Below are 19,060 nucleotides of genomic sequence, written 5' to 3' on the forward strand. Positions count from 1 at the left end.
GCTGTAGATCAGATCCAGAGTGGGGGAATGTGTGTCAGATCCAGAGGCATGGTGGGGTGGGAGCACAGGGGATTGGAAGAATAGGGGCAACAGTTCTAGTACAGGAGATGGAGAGTGTCAGGTCTAGAGTAGGGTGGGTGTTGGGTATCGGGTCAGGGTCCAGGGGCTTTATGTGGTCTGGGAGTGCTGCAGAGGGAGTACATGAGTTAAGCATTGGGTCGGTTGAATATTTACTCTGGAGTTTCAGTACGCATTTAATAGTCTAACATTTCCTCAATAATATTTACATAACTCTCCAAAGTCACTGATTTAAATGGATACTCTCAGTGGGTTCTAAACAGAGAGAAAACTGCCCAGTGGAATCTTCAATTTCCCATGCAATTCCTTAGGGGTCTGTTATGATAGGGATTTCACAGGAATCTCATGCACAATTCCAATCTGCACTGGAATAACTATTGGGTGGCAAATGGAAAATCAGAACCATTACTTTCACAATGGACAGCTCAAAGTGCTTGTAGAATGAAATTGTCTGTTTATCTAAGAGATTAAACAGTTAAGGGATGAAGCACTTGAGTGAAATGTTTGCCTACACAAGGGGTTAGTTGAAGGAATTTAAATGCATCAAATTTCTTTTTTACCAATAACAGTGGCTTCTTTTTAAAGAGTGAAATCATTAGTAGACACACTAAATTTATTTTTTGTAAGCATGCCTCCTGAGGAAGGCCCTAGGATATCAGGTTATTTAACACATAGATTGGGGACAAAGGTTAGCATAGGGGTTATAAAGGGACATGGGAATTATCAAGACATGGGGCTATGAAGGGTTATGGGTACATTGATATGGGTGGCATGGAGAGTATAAGAAGCCATATTGATGGATACAGGAGTGAGGGAGGGCATGGGGTGAATGCAGGTCATGGATTGTGAGGGGATGGAGATAGGAGGAATATTTTATGTTTCTATTATAACTTTTAATATTTACCCACAGTTAGACACAGCAGGTAATCTTTCCACCCAGCAGCCTTCTCCACTCTGGCTCCCAATCCAATGTCCTGCCAAACCCTGATCAAAACGGGAAGTATGGGCAACTATTTTTTAAATAGCTGCTTTACACAGCCTGCCTTCTGCATATGTGTACCCAATCTGATAATAAATATTATTGTTTCATCTTTAAAACCTGCATTTCTTTGGCATTTTGAAAATATGGTACATTTTAAGCAAAGTACAGCATAAAATTGTGACAAACCACCACATCTAAATGAGGAAGTGGTCTACAGTTCTGTGCATTCTGCTAGCTCTACAACATTGTACATTAGCACTTGTCAAATGTCTGCACATCATGAAGGCTTACGAGAGTTCAATATCAAATGTGTCAGAAAGTTCAAAAGAAACAAAAAAGGATTGTTCTGAGAAAAGGAGACACCATTGTAAGATTCCATGCAAGCCATTTTGCTGTTTATTTATGCAATCCGCCCCATAATTTGGCATTCACACCTTCAAACTATAGTGCAAAACAAAACCAATAAAAATTAGAACTGGAAAAAAACAATATCTGGCACATTAGGACAAAAGCATCTAAAACAAAGCTTTGTAAGAGCAGTAAACTGAGAAATTACTTTAAGAATCTAAAGCAGCATTTGTTTTTTTCATTAGTACAGTACACCCACTTCCTAAGAGAATATCACTTTTTGAATGCTGGCTTTCTTTTATATTTGAATGCTATTTGGATGGTTCCTCGTGAGTAACTGATGGGTTTTGTTGCCAATCAGTAGAAACCGATTATTAATCACAGAGGGTTTCAAACTGAACTTATCTTAAGTTTGATTTGAAAATATGTTGCGTTGGATTGGGCTGCAAAAATAATGGTGTTTTAACAACATATACTGTTTTAATAAGCAAATAAGTTGGAAGGTTCAAGGAATTGAAAGCTATGCTACAAATTGAGAATCTCCAGAACTTGCTGATTGAGTTACAGTGCCATGCCATTTGCTTTAGTCAAAAGACATCCAAACCTTAGTATTCCTGCTATTTTTGAGAAACTGTTGGATTTTCAGAATAATTACTCCTTAATCGTAATACAAGAAGTTAAGTACAATAATTAAGAGTGTAAGCATCCTTATGGCAATGTAGTGATTATTAATGTAATGCCAATCCAGAAAATAAACAATCTGCAGAGTCCAATCACATTCCTGACTGCAGTCAAACACTGCAGAAGAAATGTTAAAAATGCCAAACGTTTACATTTTCTATTTTTATTTTGCCTTTGACTTTTTTCTCATTTGGAATATATTTTTGCCCCTGATTTGACTTTAATTTACTCATGCTAAATTCACTGCTGCTCCTTCATTCCCCCGTTTCTTTCTTAACCCACAAATATAATTGTTTCAGAAAATGTACCAATTGTCCTGCCATTAACTAAAATCCCAGATGCCCCATTCCCATCACCATTTTAATGTCAGCATGCATTTTCATCAAGTTACCGAGCAAAACTAATTTGTAGCTAAAGGACGCAGAGAAAATTCGAAAGCATAAGTCATTCCAGAAGATGACCTGATCCAGTAAAATATGTTCCATAATGGGTGGGGGACAGACTGTGTACATAATTTCATTAGGATTCAATGGAGTTGAGGAAGAGTCAAAGCATTCTAATAAAATAATTGCACGAGAAGAAACTTGCCTCTCTTCAGAGGCATTATAGTTTAGAACTTTTGAATTCTATTAAACTGCCAACTTTAAGAACTCTTACAACATACAAACAACAAATAAGGATAAGCTACTTGGCCTTTCGAGCCCTTCAATAAAATCATGGCTGATCTGATTTTAAATATCAACTCTACATTCCTGCAATTGGAAACAATCTCTCATTCCCTTGGTGATCAAGAATCCATCTATCTCTGCCTTAAAAATAATTAAAGATTCTGCACCCACTGCCTTTTGGGGAAGGGAATTGTAAACACTCACAATCCTCAGTTTTTAAAAAAGTATATATGTATTTTGTAATCCTGGGTGGAATATAACGGACATTGGACAAATCATGCAATGATGCAATTAATTCCGATTTCAAAACAAACATTTTATATAAAGGATCCTAACAAATGCTGTCTGCTCATAAAAAGGGAATGATACAGATACTGTAGTCAAGGAGATGATGTGTAAAGTATTGGATGTGATAAACAATGAGAGAAAAATAGTATTAATTTGATTAGCATCCTAGAAAGTGGATAAATTATCAGAGCCTGCTTAAATGTGCCACAGAAATAAAAAGAAGCCAGGGAGGAAATAGTGCAAGGTCCACCATTTTCCTATGTGGCACAGAGTACTCAAGCACTAACTAATGATGTATACAATTCCAAAATAATCTCCTTCTTCCAGCTAAAAAAAGGGGAAAGATTCCATGTGCCTTCTTAACCATCTTATTGAACTGACCTCCTATCTTCAGGAATATCTAGACATTCACTGCATGGACTCTCACTTCCCTTGCAATTCTCTCTATTCTCCCACTTACTATGTATTCCTTTCCTTTACTTCCACAAATGCATCATCTCACAATTCTCTGGGTTGAGTGTTAACTGGATACAAGTGTGTGATGAAGGATTGAAGGACTACTAATGTTGTATTTAGTTTTAAATCAATCTGTTTGGACATGTCATGACACATCTCTGCAGCTAATAGGACTTGAATATGGATTGTCTGGACCAGAAGTAGAGACACTGTCACTGTGTCACAAAACTCACTTTTGTTTAAAAAAGGAGCAAGGGATAGACCATATAATTACACGAGGTAATCCAATCTTAGCAGACTGTAAATTATATAGGGCTGTGATGCAGTTGTAATGCCCATGCCTCTAAGCAAGGTCTGGATTTGTTTCAGCTGCTCCAGATGTATTAAAATATCTAGACATCAAGTTTTGGATGTAGGTTTGCTCACTGAGCTGTATGGTTCATTTCCAGACATTTCGACACCCTACTAGGTAACATCTTCAGTGGGCCCCAAGTGAAGCACTGCTAAAAATTCCTGCTTTCTATTTGTACATTTGGATTGGTGATGTCATTTCCTGTAGTGATGTTATTTCCTGTGAAGTCACTTCCTGTTCCTTTTCTCAGGGGCTGGTAGATAGGGTCTAACTTGATGTGTTTGTTGACAGAGTTCCGGTTAGAATGCTTCTAGGGATTCTCGTGCGTGTCTTTGTTTGGCTTGTCCTAGGATGGATGTATTGTCCCAGTCGAAATGGTGTCCTTCCTCATCCGTATGTAAGGATACTAGTGAGAGAGGGTCATGTCTTTTTGTGATTAGTTGGTGTTCATGTATCCTGGTGGCTAGTTTTCTGCCTGTTGACATCCACAAACTAAGCTGCATCAGAACATTATTTCAATGAGCAAACACACACACTGCAGCACAGAGGAACTATGCAGAGCAGAGGAAAATCACCTGTACTGTGTATTCAAAAAGAATGAGTACCCAAAGAACACAGTCCGTCAATTTCTAAGCAACAAACCCAAACAAGCAGACGAAACATTTCCAGGAAACCCTAGCCACTCTCCCCTACATCAAAGACATCTCGGAAATGACTGCCAGACTACTCAGACCCCTTGGCATCATGGTAGCCCACAAACCCACCAACATACTAAAACAGCAACTAATGAACTTGAAAGACCCTATACAGACAACAAACAAAACTAATGTCATTTACAAAATACCATGCAAGGACTGTAACAAACACTACATTGGACAAACAGGCAGAAAACTATACTGGGGAATGAATAAACACTACCACTATTAATCTCCTGTTTTTTTTTCTCTCTACCCCAACCTTCCTGTTTCTTTTCACTCCTGTTTTTTTTATTACCCCTACACTACCGCCTAACAGCGGTAATGCTAATCTCCTGTTTATATCTGTCAGCCAGAGCTCCCTGACTGGCCCAGGTTAATAGCCCCATTCAAGGATCTCAGTCAATGAGCTCCACCCGGTTCGAGTTCCAATAAATACAGGAGGACAGCTGTGAACTATAGGAAGGTATGAACAGACAGGTTAAGTTAGGAGACAAGTGACAAATGGAATTCAACCCAGAGAATTGTGAGATAATGTATTTGTGATAGTAAAACAAAGGAAAGGAATACATAATATGTGGGAGAGTAGAGGGAGGTGCAAAGGAATTGAGAGTCCATGCAGTGAATGTCCAGATATTCTGGAAGATAGGAGGTCAGGTCAAAATGGTGGTTAAGGCGGCATATGGAATCTTTCCATTTTTTGGTGGAAGAAGGAGATTATGTTGAAACGGCTTACATCATTAGTTAGTACTTGAGTACTGTGTGCCATTGTGGTCACCGCTATAAAAACAATGTAATTATACTAGACAGGGTACAAATTTGCGAGGACATTGTAGGTGCAAATTACTGCAGATGTTGGAATCTACTGAAAACAAAAAACGTTGGAGTTCACATCAGATCAGGCAGCGTCCATGGAGAGAAAGCAAGCTAACGTTTCGAGTCTGGATGACTCTTCATCAGAGCTGACATGAACTGTGGAGGGAGTAGAATTTACGCAATGGGAAGGGGGGAGTCGGAATGCTGGCTGAGAAAGGATGGTTGATAGTTCAGATTAAATGATCGGAATGCAAGGTCATTGCCAGGACTGGAAAAATGCAACTAGAATCAAAGAATCTCTACATATGGAAGCAGGCCATTTGGCCCATCAAGTCCACACGAACCCTCTGAAGAGCATCCCACCATCTCTCTACCTCATCCCTGTAAACCTGCATTTCCCACAACTAATCCACCTAGCCTGCACATCCCTCGACAATATGGGCAATTTAGCATTGCCAATCCACCTAACCTGTACTTCTTTAGGCTGTGGCATGAAACCGAAGCACCCGGAGGAAACACATGTAGACACAGGTAGAACATGCAAACTCCACACAGTCGCCCAAGGGTGGAATCAATCTTGGGTGCCTCGCACTGTGAGGCTAACCACTGACCCAATGTTCCAACCCTGAGGAAAGATTTGATAAACTAGGGTTATTCTCCTGAGAGCAAAGCTGGCTGAAGGGAGAGTTGATTGAGGTGCAATTAATTGCAGGAGACCTGAAAAAGGAAGGGAAGGGCCTGAGCAATAACTTGGGAGCACAGATTTAAACAGATTAGTAGAAGCACTCCACGGGAGATGAGAAAATCATTTTTCAACCATTAGACAATAAGGGTCTAGAACTCACTGCCTAAAATGGTAGTGAGAGTTAAAACTCCTAAACTCATTTAAATAGTTTCTGGGTATAATTCTGAATTGCCATAACCTGTAGGGATATGGACAAAATGTTAGACAGTGGGATTAGGCTTAATAATTCATTTTTCAGCTGGCATAAACACAATGGACCAAATGGCCTTTTTCTATATCATAAACATTCGATGTTTCAACTTGCTTCATCTTGCTATCTATAGCCCAAGATAGTATGACATGTATTCTGTGCACATGTGCTTTTTAGAACATTTACTTACATTGCCAACAGATAATTTTTAGAGGGCTTTAGATGAATTTTGGAGCAAGTTTCTTTCTATCTTGTAGTACACTAGCAGTAAATACAAATCCTAACATTCATATATGCTTAGACACAGGAATCTGCTTTTTATATAGATTAATTTGCTGTTGTTATTGGCTTCCATTTTTGTATTTCTACAATGGTTTTCTGAAAACTTCTCCCTTGTACACTAAGATGAATGAGAACTCTTCTCACACTTAACCACACGACTTCAAGAAGAGCATAACATCATGAAATGTATCTTAGCCTTCCTGCCTGTCTGATCCGTAGTTGTATGCAGTGAACTACCACAATCTCACACACTGCAATGTTGGGCTTGGAATGAGAATTTACAATTACTTACTTGGTAGATATATAGCGCCGGTAAAATTAGCACTGACATTTAGCCTCAGCAGCAACTTGAGCCAGCACTCTAGGGTAAACTATTCCTACAGATCCTGATCTCTTTTGGCACCTGCCAGAATGAAAATGTAGTTTCTCTTTTAAAATTTTAAGTAAACTGTCATTAATGACCATCAAAGTGTCAAAAGAAAAGTGAAAATGTCACTGATCACTGACATCCTGAATGTGATTAATCTCTTCTTCCCATGTGGAAAATGTATTATTATGGCAGTGGCCCAGTGGTAATGTCACTAGGCTAGTAATCCAGATCCTCCCTCACCCACCACCATTGGGGTTTGAATCACACCAGGACCTCTGGTGGGACTTATATCTGATGAATGAATATAGGATTGGAAGCTTGTCACATAGACCATGAAAAACTATCATTGATCTCATTTAAACCCCCCACTGGAGTTCATTAATGCCCCCTTTGGAGAAGGGGATCTGCTATCGGCCCTCTTGTGGCATAGTGGTATTGTCCTTCTGTCAGGACTAAGAGTCCCAGGTTCAAGTCCTACCTGCTCCAGAGATCCAGAATAACATCTCTGAACAGGTTGATTAGAAAAATAGGTTAAATTAAAAAATGGCTAAAGGCTGCTGAGTTGCATGATCATGGTCAATACTGAAAGTAACACAGAAAACTCAGCAGTTCTGGTAGCATCTCTAGAGACAGAAGCAGGAGTTAACATTTCACACCTATGTTTTCCAGAATATCTTCAGGAGTTCTGAAGAAGTCATACTGGACTCAAAACATTAACTCTTTCTCTCCAAAGGTTCTGCTAGACAACAGGTTTCTCCAGCATTCTCTACATCGGTTTCAGATTTCCAGCATCTATAGAATTTTGTTTTTATTCATTCATAATAAACACCAATACGGTATGATAAAAAAAACTGAGGATCTGTACCTCCCTAGGTACACCCATACTTGTAGGCAGAGACATTTTATTTGCGAGGAAAAAGTGAGGACTGCAGGTGCTGGAGATCAGAGTCAAGAGAGTGTGTTGCTGGAAGAGCACAGCAGGTCAGGCAGCATCTGAGGAGCAGGTGAATCGACGTTTCGGGAGTAAGCCCTTCATCAGGAATGAGGCTTGTGAGCCGGTAGGCTGAGAAATAAATGGGGGGGGATGGGGGGGGGGGGAAGCTAGCTGAGAATGCAATAGGTAGATGAAGGTTGGGGAGAAGGTGATAGGCTAGAGAGGAGGGTGGAGCAGATCGATGGGAAAGACAAAATATAGGTCAAGAGGGTGGTGCCAAGTTGGAGACTTGGGACTGGGATAAGGTAGGGGGAAGGGGAAATGAGGAAACTGGTGAAATCCACATTAATCCCATGTGGTTGCAGGGTCCCAAGGCAGAAGATGAGGTGTTCTTCCTCCAGGCATCAGGTGGTAAGGGTTTGGCAATGAAGGAAGCCCAGGACCTGCCTGTCCTGGGTGGAGTTGGAGTTGAAGTGTTCAGCCACAGGTTGGTTGGTGCGGGTGTTTCAGAGAACACCTCTGGGATAATCTGCAAGTCAGCATCCTGTTTTCCCGATGTACAGGAGACCACGGACGCAATGGATATAATAGATGACATTTGTGGAAATATTGGTAAATTTCTGTCAGATGTGGAATGACCCCTTGGGGCCTTGGGCAGAAGTGAGGAGGGAGGCGTGGGCACAGGTTTTGGAATTCCTGCAGTGGCAGGGGACGGTACCAGGAGTGGGGTGAGGGCTGGAGGGGGGTGTGAATCTGACAAGGGTGTTGTGGAGGGCATGGTCTCTCCAAAATGTTGACAGGGGTGGGGAGGGAAATATATCCCTAATGGTGGGGTCTGTTTGCAGGTGGCGGAAGATGATGCGATGTATACTGAGGTTGGTGGGGTGGAAGGTGAGGTCCAGGGAGTTCTGTCCTTGTTTTGATTGGAGAGGTGGGGTTCAAAGGCGGAGGTGCGGAAAGTTGAGGAGATGTGCTGAAGGGCATCGTCGACCACGAGGGGGAAATTCCGGTCTTTGAATAAGGAAGCCATTTGGGATTTTCTATTGTGGAATTGGTCACTCTGGAAAGTGGAGGCGGAGGAATTGGGAATAAGGAATGATGTTTTTACAGGAGGCAGGATGGGAAGAGGTGTAGTCCAGGTATTTTATTTGCAGAATAAATCCCACAGGTGACGTGAAAGACAGAATTTGTGAACATACCTCACAAGGCACTATTTCAACTATATGTAAAAAATGTATTCCACACACACGTCCACACAGTTCAGTCAAGACATTCTTGCATGAACAAAGAGATACAAACCACGTATTTTTCCGATACACTGGACTTGACAATTACTGGACATCCTCTTGGAAATAAATATAGGATATCCCGTTAATAAAAAACCAAAAGTACGCAGTAGATCAGAATCAAAAACAAGGAATTGCTGGAGAGGCTCAGCAGGTCTGGCAGCATCTGTGGAGAGAAATCCACTGATGATGCCAGGCCTGCTGAGCTTCTCCAGCAACTTCTCTTTGTTAAAGGATATCCTACTGTGAGCAGTTATAGAGTCATAGAGATGTACGTTATAGGGTCATAGAGACGTACAGTACGGAAACAGACCCTTCGGCCCAACCCGTCCATGCCGACCAGATATCCCAACCCAATCTAGTCCCATCTGCCAGCGCCCGGCCCATATCCCTCCAAACCCTTCCTCTTCATATGGCCACCCAAACGCCTCTACAATGTTGGTTTATGTTTATTCGCGATGTCCACTCCTCAGGCCCAGGGGGTGAAAGCTCTGTGGTATTAGAGATTCCCAGTACTACAGTTGGTATTGTGTGTGTTTTATTTGTGAGTTATGGGTGAGTGTAGACAGCATCTCCCCCCCCCAAAACCCCATCAGTGTGTCCAGTCAGAACTCACACAAGCTCCTTTGGAAATGACCAGCGGTGCACATTGTTCTCTACATTTCCTCTCCACGCCTGGCCTTTAGCTCTTTGTTATTTATTTTGGTTGCCTCCCCCCTCCTCACCTTCGCTTTCTCCTTCCTCCTCCTCTTCCTCGCCTCTTCGTGCTGCCTCGGCTTCTTCCAGGGAGGACTCGCGGCTTCCTCCAGCAGCGAGCGCTCCTCAAGCGGCAGGGCCCGGCTGGTGGTGGTGGTGGTGGTGGTGGCGGCGGCGGCGTGGCCTCGACCCTGGAGGAGGAAAACAACAACAACGGCGGCAGCCACGAGCAGCAGCACGGCCGAGGCGGTGGCGGAGCCCGGCAGCAGGCGGACAGCGGTCGCGGGTGGAGCGCCGAGACCGGGATCAGGGAGACCGCCCCCGAGCAGCCACTCGCTGCCCCGCAGCAGCAGCACCTGCAGCCAGCGCGCGAGCGGCTCGAGCATGGCGGAGGAACAATGGGGGTGTCGAATGGAACGCCCCCCTCGTGAGGGAAACGTTGGGGCTAGGGAGCCGTTGGACGACCCAACGTTCCAAATTGGAATCTGAGCCCGGGACGGGCCGGGCCGGGCGCGCGGCGGTGCTGCCCACGAGCTGTCTCTCTCTCTCTCACCCACACACACACACAAATGCAAAAAGCTCCACTTCCCGCAGGCAGAGACAGACTGACAAGAGAGGGAAGCCCAGCGAGCGGGGGTCTGCCCAAACTTTTCTTCCTGCAATGTCTCAACTTGCGCGTGGTGCTGTACACATGACGGTGGCCATGAGAGATCAAATCGTCCAAAAACACATTATTGCAAAACAAAAAAAAAAATTTCAAAAGCAGAGCAGGGTGCAGTTCTGGAAAGAAGGGCTCGCTGGACTCGAAACGTGAACTCTGCTTTTTCCCCCTCCCGCCAGAGGTGCTGCCGGATCTGCTGAGCCTCTCCAGCAATTTCTGTTATTTTTTTAAAAAAAATTTGCTACAAATAAAATGTATGACAAAGAAGGATGCACTTCCGAAAAGGACTCGAAACGAGAACCGCACTTTCTTTCTTTCTCTCTCTCTCTCTCTCCAGAGATGCTGCTGGATCTGCTGAGCTTCTCCGGCAATTTCTGGGGTTCTTTTTTGCAAAACTAAAATAGGATGCACTTCCGAAATGAAGGGCTCGCTGTGCTGGAAAGGTGAACTCTCGCCTTTTCCCTCTCCACAGATGCTGCCGGACTTGCTGAGCTTCTCCAGCAATTTCTGTTAATGCAAAGCTAAAATCCGAAACAAAGAAGGATGCCGTTCTGGAGAAGGGTCACTGGACTCGAATAATTAATTCTGCTTTCCCTCTCCGCTTGATGGTGCCGGATCGATTGAGCTTCTCCTGCAAATTTCTGTCTTTGCAAGAAATAACATTTGGAACAAAGAAGGGAAGCACTCCCAAAAAGAAGGGGTCGGGGGATTCGAAACATGAACACTGCATTCTTTACAGAGGTGCTACCCGACCTATTGAGTTTCTCCGGCAATTTCTGTTTAAAATTGTTTTCTTTTTGTTGTTTGCAAATTAAAACTTTACTTGTGACGAAGTGGGAGGCTGTCAAATTGTTTCTGACGGTTTGCCTAAAATGTAATAACTGTCTGGGGAAAAGGAGGGGAACTGCTTCGATCAGCTGCTTACATGATGGTAATGTCAATTGGACAACTGCAATCGACTGACTCGATTTATTTCACCACCCCCGCAATTGATGGCATTAAAAGAGTACAGCTTGCTTGGCTGCAAGATGCAGGATGAACATTGGAGTCGTGGGAATTGAACACAACATCCAGGAAAGCAGATAAATCATGTGCTAATGGAAGTGCCCAAGTAACAATCGACAATTTGCATCTACAAAGAAAAATGCCAAACTGCATATGTTTTGAGCGAGAATGCTTTTGTCTCGCAGGTTACGTTTTCAAGATGCCGTGAAACATGCAGGCACACGGCTGTATCAAAGGATATGCAAACCCACACATTGTGGAAAGGCTTTCTCTCTCTCTGCTCTTGAAGCGCATTTTGATTTAATTTGCAAAGAAACGACTTGCTATATATTGTTTTACGCTTTGACACCTGCTTTGTTAGCTTTGTCAAAAACGCGTCCAAGAATAATTCATTTGCAGAAAGTATAGAACGGGAACACTTGGAAACAGCGTGGCAATAGTGTACTGTAGGAATTAACACCGCGAGCATGGTCCAGATAGATTTAATTTAATTTATATCATTCGTGAAATTACAAACACCACTTTATACATTTGGCATTTTTCTAAATTGCCAGCCAGGGGAAATTATTGTGATGGTACTTACAATATCATTACACCACATCATTATTACTTCAATTATTACTTCAGTGTCTATTAATCCTAACCTCAGGAGAGCACCTCTGCTATTTCTCCATCCCTCAGCTATTCAGTTTAAATTTTTTTTTAATGTATTAAGAATTCCTTTCCTGTAATGCAGACTACATTACAGACATCATCGATAAGAGTGTGAATTGCAAAGTTGTGGGTTTTACAGTTATTAATGTTACTAACTAAAAATGACGGACTGGGACTTAAGCCATTTTGAGATGTTTAATCTTTTATTGCAGAGATGTCCTGAAGCAAAGGCAGTCTACTGCTGTACCCCCTTGGGCTGTGCTTCAAACTGGATCATTACAGCCTCGAGGAAGATTTCCACCCATTTCTGTTTAAATTGGCGCCAAATGATCTGTTTTTAAGTAAAATAACTGCTGTCATATGCTCCCCATTCCTGGATAGTTCAAGGGATTCATCTTCAGCTTAAAGTAGGAAGATGTAAAACATTGGGGTTAGTGGTGCTTTTGATAACAGTTATGGATATGACTTTCAATTTTTTCTATTCTTGTGTATCAATGCCAGGGCTATGAAATCAAATGGAGCTCCAGTACGTGCCCTCTAGCTAAACTACCATGAATGTAGTATCAGAAGGTGTGTAAAGGTTGTGTAAAATAACTCACTCCCACTCCATGAGAAAATCACATGTTTCTGAATAGCAGTTGACCATATACACTTGAGACTGAATCTGGAATGAAGTTTGTGTTCCACTTTATGGCATGGTGAATTGATTGTTCCAACACTGGTGCACCATCATTATTTATCCTTTTTTTAGCCACTCCAGTATTTTGCACTTTCTTCACTCAATATTTTCACCTAGCTGTAAGGAAACAATAATAAAAGCAAAGTACAGTGGCTCCGTGGTTAGCACCGCTGCCTGATAATGCCAAGGAACCAGGTTGTTTGGGTGATTGTCTGTGTGGAGTCTGCCCATTCTCTTCGTGTCTGCATGGGTTTCCTCCTTGTGCTCCTGTTTCCTCCTACAGTCCAAAAATGTGTGGGTTAGGTAAATTGCCCAGTGTCTGGGGATGTGCAGGCTAGGTGGATTAGCCATGGGAAATGCAGGGTTCTGCATGGGTTTCCTCCTTGTGCTCCTGTTTCCTCCTACAGTCCAAAAATGTGTGGGTTAGGTAAATTGCCCAGTGTCTGCGGATGTGCAGGCTAGGTGGATTAGCCTTGGGAAATGCAAGGTTATAGGGATAAGGTAGGTGGGTGGTTCTGGATGGGATGTTCTTCGGAGAGTTGGTATGAGCTGAATGGCCTGTTTCCACACTGTAGGGATTCTATGTTACTGTGGATACTTACGAACTGAATTAAAACAGAAAATGCTGGAGGTCTGGTGGCATCTGGAGAGAGAAACTTGAGCTAATGTTGCGACTCCAATGACTCTTCTTCAGAACTGCAAAAATCTTGGCCTAGATTAGACTGTTCACAGTCATTGTTCTATCGACTGAGGTTGCGTGCTTTATCGTGTGTTTCAAGTCAATACTGCTCCCTACATGTTGAGATACCAGTCAGGAGAATCCTGAATTGTGGTGTCTGCACATACATTATCCGTCAGGATTCCCTTCCTCATTTTCTTTTCTCTGTTCTTCTCTAAAACCCTCTTTAAGACCTCTCACTCTGAGGAGAGGTGAAAGCCTTGTGATATTGACACTAGATTATTAAATCAGAAACTCAGCTAATGTTCTGGGGAATCTGTGTTATAATCCCACCATGGTAGAGGTCAGAATTTGAATTTAATCATTAGAAAATAGTCTAGAATTAAGAATCTACTGGTGACTGTGAGACCATGGCCAATTGTTGGAAAAACCCATTTGGTTCACTAATGCTCTTTCGGGAATTCAACTCCCATCCTTACCTGGTCTGGCCTACATGTGACTCCAGAACCACAGCAATGTGGCTGACTCTCAACTGCCCTTTAAACAGCCTAGCAAGATATTCCGTTCAAGTACAGTTAGGGACAGGCAATAATTATTGGCCAGCCAGTGGTGTCCATGTCCCATGTGGTGAATTAAGAAAAAAATTAACCAAGCTGTAAATCATAGCTCCTGATATCTCCTTCTGCTCTTTATCTGAGTATATTTCTGTAAATGTAATAGAATGTTTTCCTATGTTAAACACATTACATAAATGAAAATTATTGTTGATTACTTTTTAAAACTTTGAGCTTGTTTCTGAAAATATCGATGTGTTGACTAAACACATCTTCTGACTGAGTCATGTGTCTCACAGGTGGCTTCACATAGACTGTGGAACTTGTTAAATTGGTGTCAAATTATTTTCATGCTATCTATCACCGTGACAGAGATTATGAAAGAAGAATTAATTCTATTTGCAGTTGTTCTTTCAAAAACTTTTAAGATTGTTGGATCCACTTTGTATTCAGTATTTTGTTATTCCATTGTTTTTTTTCAAAACAGGGAAATGCTGATATTAGTATCAACAGATTACATTAGTATCTAAAAATAGTATTTCTAAAGTGAGGTTGCAGAATATACTCCTGCATTGTAGGGATCAAATTTCTGTTTTCAGAATATTCGTCACTGAGTTTGTTCCGTCCTTTTATTTGCCATAAGCTGGAAAGATATAATCAAAATAAACTTTGGCCTTTATTCATTTTGACTTATTTGACAAATTAAGTTTTGCTTGGATGAAGATTGCAAATATTGCTAGCTAAGTAGTCTTAAGATTTATGAATACATGTGTATTAGCTCATAAAACCATAGGGAGATGGAGTACTTGAATGCATACGTGGGATTTGCCAACTTGTAATTTGAAATTTCTGAAATGGCTACAAATCTGTTATAGTAATGACATCTTTTAATTCTTAACAGTGCGCAAAAAAAGATGGTAAATTGAACCTTTCTTCATATTATTATGTGCATATATACGTGAAATTAAATTCCTTCTGTTGATCACTTTAGAATTTCTCTAAAACAGAAGCAACTGGGATTCTTAAAATATGAAACAGTGGTGGAAAAGCTCAGCTGATCCAGCAACATCTGTGGAGAGAGAAACAGAGTTAATGTTTGAAGTCCAATATCAGTATTCTTCAGAAATCCCAATGAGAATCTCCCATTGTTTATATTTTGCTTTGACTATTGGCAGGAGCAATTTCAGTGCCTGTTGCAGCAGCAAATTAGTTGTTAACTGAACAAAGTTTTAAATGAGTTTTTCATTTAGGGCCTATATAAAACTAATCTTTAGGATATGTTTGATTTAACTCAGGTCATACACTTCACGCTAAATCTAAAGATTTTGAGATTATGAAAGGAAAGGTAGATTGGTCAGCATTTTTCCCTCAAGACTTACTGAGCAATATTCTTACTGCAGAATGACTAAGGACTGTAAACCTGAAGCCACCAAGAACACAAACCTTAATTTGTGATATATACCTCTACTAAAACAAGTCTCCTTGCCCGTGATGTGAACTTGGATTTTCACTTCTCTAGAAGAGATGGGGAAGGTGATGGGATTGGCAAATAATTAGACAGATTGGCACCTAGGAGATAACTGCCCCTTTTCTGCCACCTGGAGAAATGTCTGATGGCAACTTGCCCTGTCTACAGTGGACTAAGACCCTTAAGTGTTCACATTAATCAGCAGGCGAGAAAACTAAACCTTCCTAACTACTACAATAGAGCAGGTGCTACTGGGTTGAAGGTGGGAGCCTAGATATACCCAGATTTTGGGGTGATTGGAGAAGGTCAGGAGTGTGGATGCTGAAATCATTCACCACGAGCACCGATTCTTGACCCCCTGCTCAAAAATTGCCACTTGGCTTCAGATAGCTCCTTGTCTTTTGCTGTGCTATACAGCCAGGTACTGGATGGGGGGTGTGGCAGGAAGCTGAAGTTGCACAGTGTCACACAGTAACTGCCTGCCTCCGACTGACCAGGTGGAGCGGGAAATCACTCTCCTCAGAACTGACCAACCACCAAACCCGCTGGGTCACCCTGCTTAGCACATGATCTGAAAGACGTCCTCACAGGTCGGGTTGAGAGATATCTCATTCCTAAAGCCAACCAGCTTTCCAATCACTTTAAAAAAAGGGAGTTTTCCAGCCGTAATTTCATAAAATAGGCCTCTTAAGATATTTGAAGATGTTCTAATGTGTTAACAACAAAAATCAATTTGCAATTAATAATAGCTTTAATCTAATGTCTAAAAGTTCTCCACAGACGTGCATTGGAATTGGACAACGGGATATTAGAACAGTTGGCTTTAACCTTGAACAAAGATATTAGGGATTACCTTAAAGGAGAATAGAGAGTTAAAAAGATTTAAGCATGGAATTTCATAGCTTAGCATTTAAAGAACCAAAGTCATACCGAACAATAATGAAGTGATTCAAATCAGAGATCTGCAAGAGCATAAATCAGAGAGAGGGGGAAGGCGGAAGAAGAGTACTGACAGTGATCACCAACGACGTAGAGGGATTTGAAAATAGGAAGGAGATTTATTTTTTAATTGTGAAGGTGCAAGGCTGGGTGTGAATGTAGCTCACTGAGATCATTCAAGGAATGATTGGTTCATTGGACACTGTGTGAGTTAGGGAATGGGCAGCAAGTTTTGACTGATCTTTGCTTGACAAGTTACCAGCCCAGCCAGGAGAATGTTTGATTACCTAAATCAAGAGGTTTAAAAAAAAAGGCAGCTGAGGGAGTAGTGTAAGACCAACAGTATAATGGTGATTGAAGTAAGTGGTAATGATGGTGGGTAGAAATGGTGCTGAATATTCAGCCCACATGGAGGTGAGAAAGGGAGGCAGATGGAGCCAAGAGATACTGGCACCAGCTGACATTTCAGTTCTGTGACACTGTTCTGGTGCAGAAAATATTTACCAGGGCAGCAAGCCATCTGCTCCTCAATTAAGGGCAATTATATTTGTTAAAAGGTCCATTAAGGCTCATTAAAACCTACCCCAGGGAACCAGAGAATCTGGTTAAAATCATACCTGCCACTGAGGTGTGTCACATAGTACCATGTCTGAACAGGTTAATTTTTTAAAAAGCTGATGAAAGATGGTTATTGGACAAGTTGCAGGGTGCACAGATTACACATGCTGTTTGGTGCAGAACAATTAAAGATACAAAGTAAGGAACTTGTCATTGCAGAATTACAACAGCCCTTTAAATGGGGACATGATGGCCTAATAGTATTATTGCTGGACTGTCGACCCAGAGACCCAGATAATATCCGAGGACCCAGGTTTGAATCCCACCATGACAGATGATACAATTTGAATTTAATAAGAATATCTGGAATTAGGAGTCTAACAACGATCGTGAATGCATTCTCGATGGTTCACGAATGTCCTTTAGGGAAGGAAACTACCATCCTTACCTCAGCAGGCAAGGCTGCCAAGGGCAATAGGATGGTCACCTGTCCATACCTTTCCAAACCTGTCTATATGTGTCCATAATTCTCCATGCCTGTCCACACCTGTCCATACCAGTCCATATCTGTCCACACCTGTCCATACCAGTCCATATCTGTCCACACCTGTCCACACCTGTCCACACCTGTCCATACTTGTCCACAACTGTCCATGCAGCAGCCATTGGGGACATGACCCTCAGATTTTGAGACGAGTGGCAATGAGCAACAGCACGCTCCACAGGAAGGGTGGATTTCTGAGCAGCAGGAGGAGACAGGAGGGGAAAGAGAAGGCAATGGAGGCTATACTTCAGCATTGGATTTACTGCTGAAGTTAGAGCTATTTGAAGAAGTCTCCTAAACAGAACAGTACAACTTTCCAAACCAATTGTAATAGGCAAGAATCATTTCATTGCTGAAGGCATGAAATCTTGTGATACTGATTGCTATTACCTGCCTGTAGACGTAAAAGTCACTGTTGGTTTCAATTTTTTTGCTTTCTCCAAATGATCAGTTGCTGGCATACAAATCAGAGGAGAGTAGGCTATTCAGCCCTTTGGGTCTGCTCTGCCATTCAATAAAATCACCTGTTTGTTTCAAATTCCACATTTGCATCTACACCTCATAATCTTTGATTATCTTGCTTATCAAGAATGTATCTGCCTCCATCTTAAAAATATTTAACAACTCCACTTCCACCACCTTCTGAGGAAGAGTTCTGAAGCCACACAACCTTCTATGAGAAAAAAAATTCTCCTCATCTTCTACATTCCCTTTCATTTTACCTGGCGCTGCGTGGACCTCTAAGGTCCGTGAGCAGCAGTGACTTCCAGAATCAGGGGTCAATGCATGACGGACCCTCCAGGTGGCATTGCCCATCTTGGTCCAAAAACAGCAACTCCTTGTTTTAGAACAGTGCTCCCAATCCTGGAGTGACCCACAAAAGGAACTATCCTTTTCAGGTCAACTTTGTGAAGATCATTTAGGATCTCATATGCATTGAGTCAGCCCTCAATCCTCTAAACTCCAATAGCCACATAACCAGCCCATCCAACTTATTCTAATGGCATCTTACATGCAGCCATTATATTCTAACAATGTCCTATTTGCCAGAATTGCACATTATTTCACAATGGAGGTGGCAGCTCTGACACAGAGCGCGGTGGATTTCTTCAGGATAGGGTACATTAGCAAGGCATCCTTACAACCATCAAGGCACCCAAAGCCCTGCCAAGCATAAGGCTTTTCTCTCTATCAACAAAGGCTGGAGGGTGCGCGTGCGTGTGTGTGTATCCTGTGTGTGTTGGTGTGTGTGTGTCTATGTATGTTTGTGTTTTTGTGTGCCTGTATATGCTTGTATGTGTGAGTGTGGCTGTGTGTGTGCACATGTATGCGTATGTGTGTTTGGGTGTGTGTATGTCTATGTTTGTGTGTGTGTGCGTGTGTGTTTTGTGAGTCTGTGTTAGTGTATACGTGTGCGTATGTTCATTTTCCTGATAGCTGCATGATTCCTTT

The 19,060-nt window shown here is 42.0% G+C and overlaps 1 protein-coding gene across 1 annotated transcript in view; it reads right to left on the bottom strand.

Moving 5' to 3' along the window:
- Nucleotides 1-10,716, bottom strand: part of LOC122540659 (protein LYRIC-like) — a 99,269-nt gene extending 88,553 nt beyond the window's left edge. The window contains exon 1 of the mRNA XM_043676683.1: nucleotides 9,897-10,716. Within this exon, the coding sequence (XP_043532618.1) occupies nucleotides 9,897-10,253 (357 nt within the window). The 5' untranslated portion in view covers nucleotides 10,254-10,716. The remainder of the gene's footprint in view (nucleotides 1-9,896) is intronic.
- Between the last annotated feature and the right edge of the window lie 8,344 nt (nucleotides 10,717-19,060).

Source organism: Chiloscyllium plagiosum, chromosome 3 (assembly GCF_004010195.1).
Source record: "Chiloscyllium plagiosum isolate BGI_BamShark_2017 chromosome 3, ASM401019v2, whole genome shotgun sequence".
In the NCBI taxonomy this organism is placed as follows: domain Eukaryota; kingdom Metazoa; phylum Chordata; class Chondrichthyes; order Orectolobiformes; family Hemiscylliidae; genus Chiloscyllium; species Chiloscyllium plagiosum.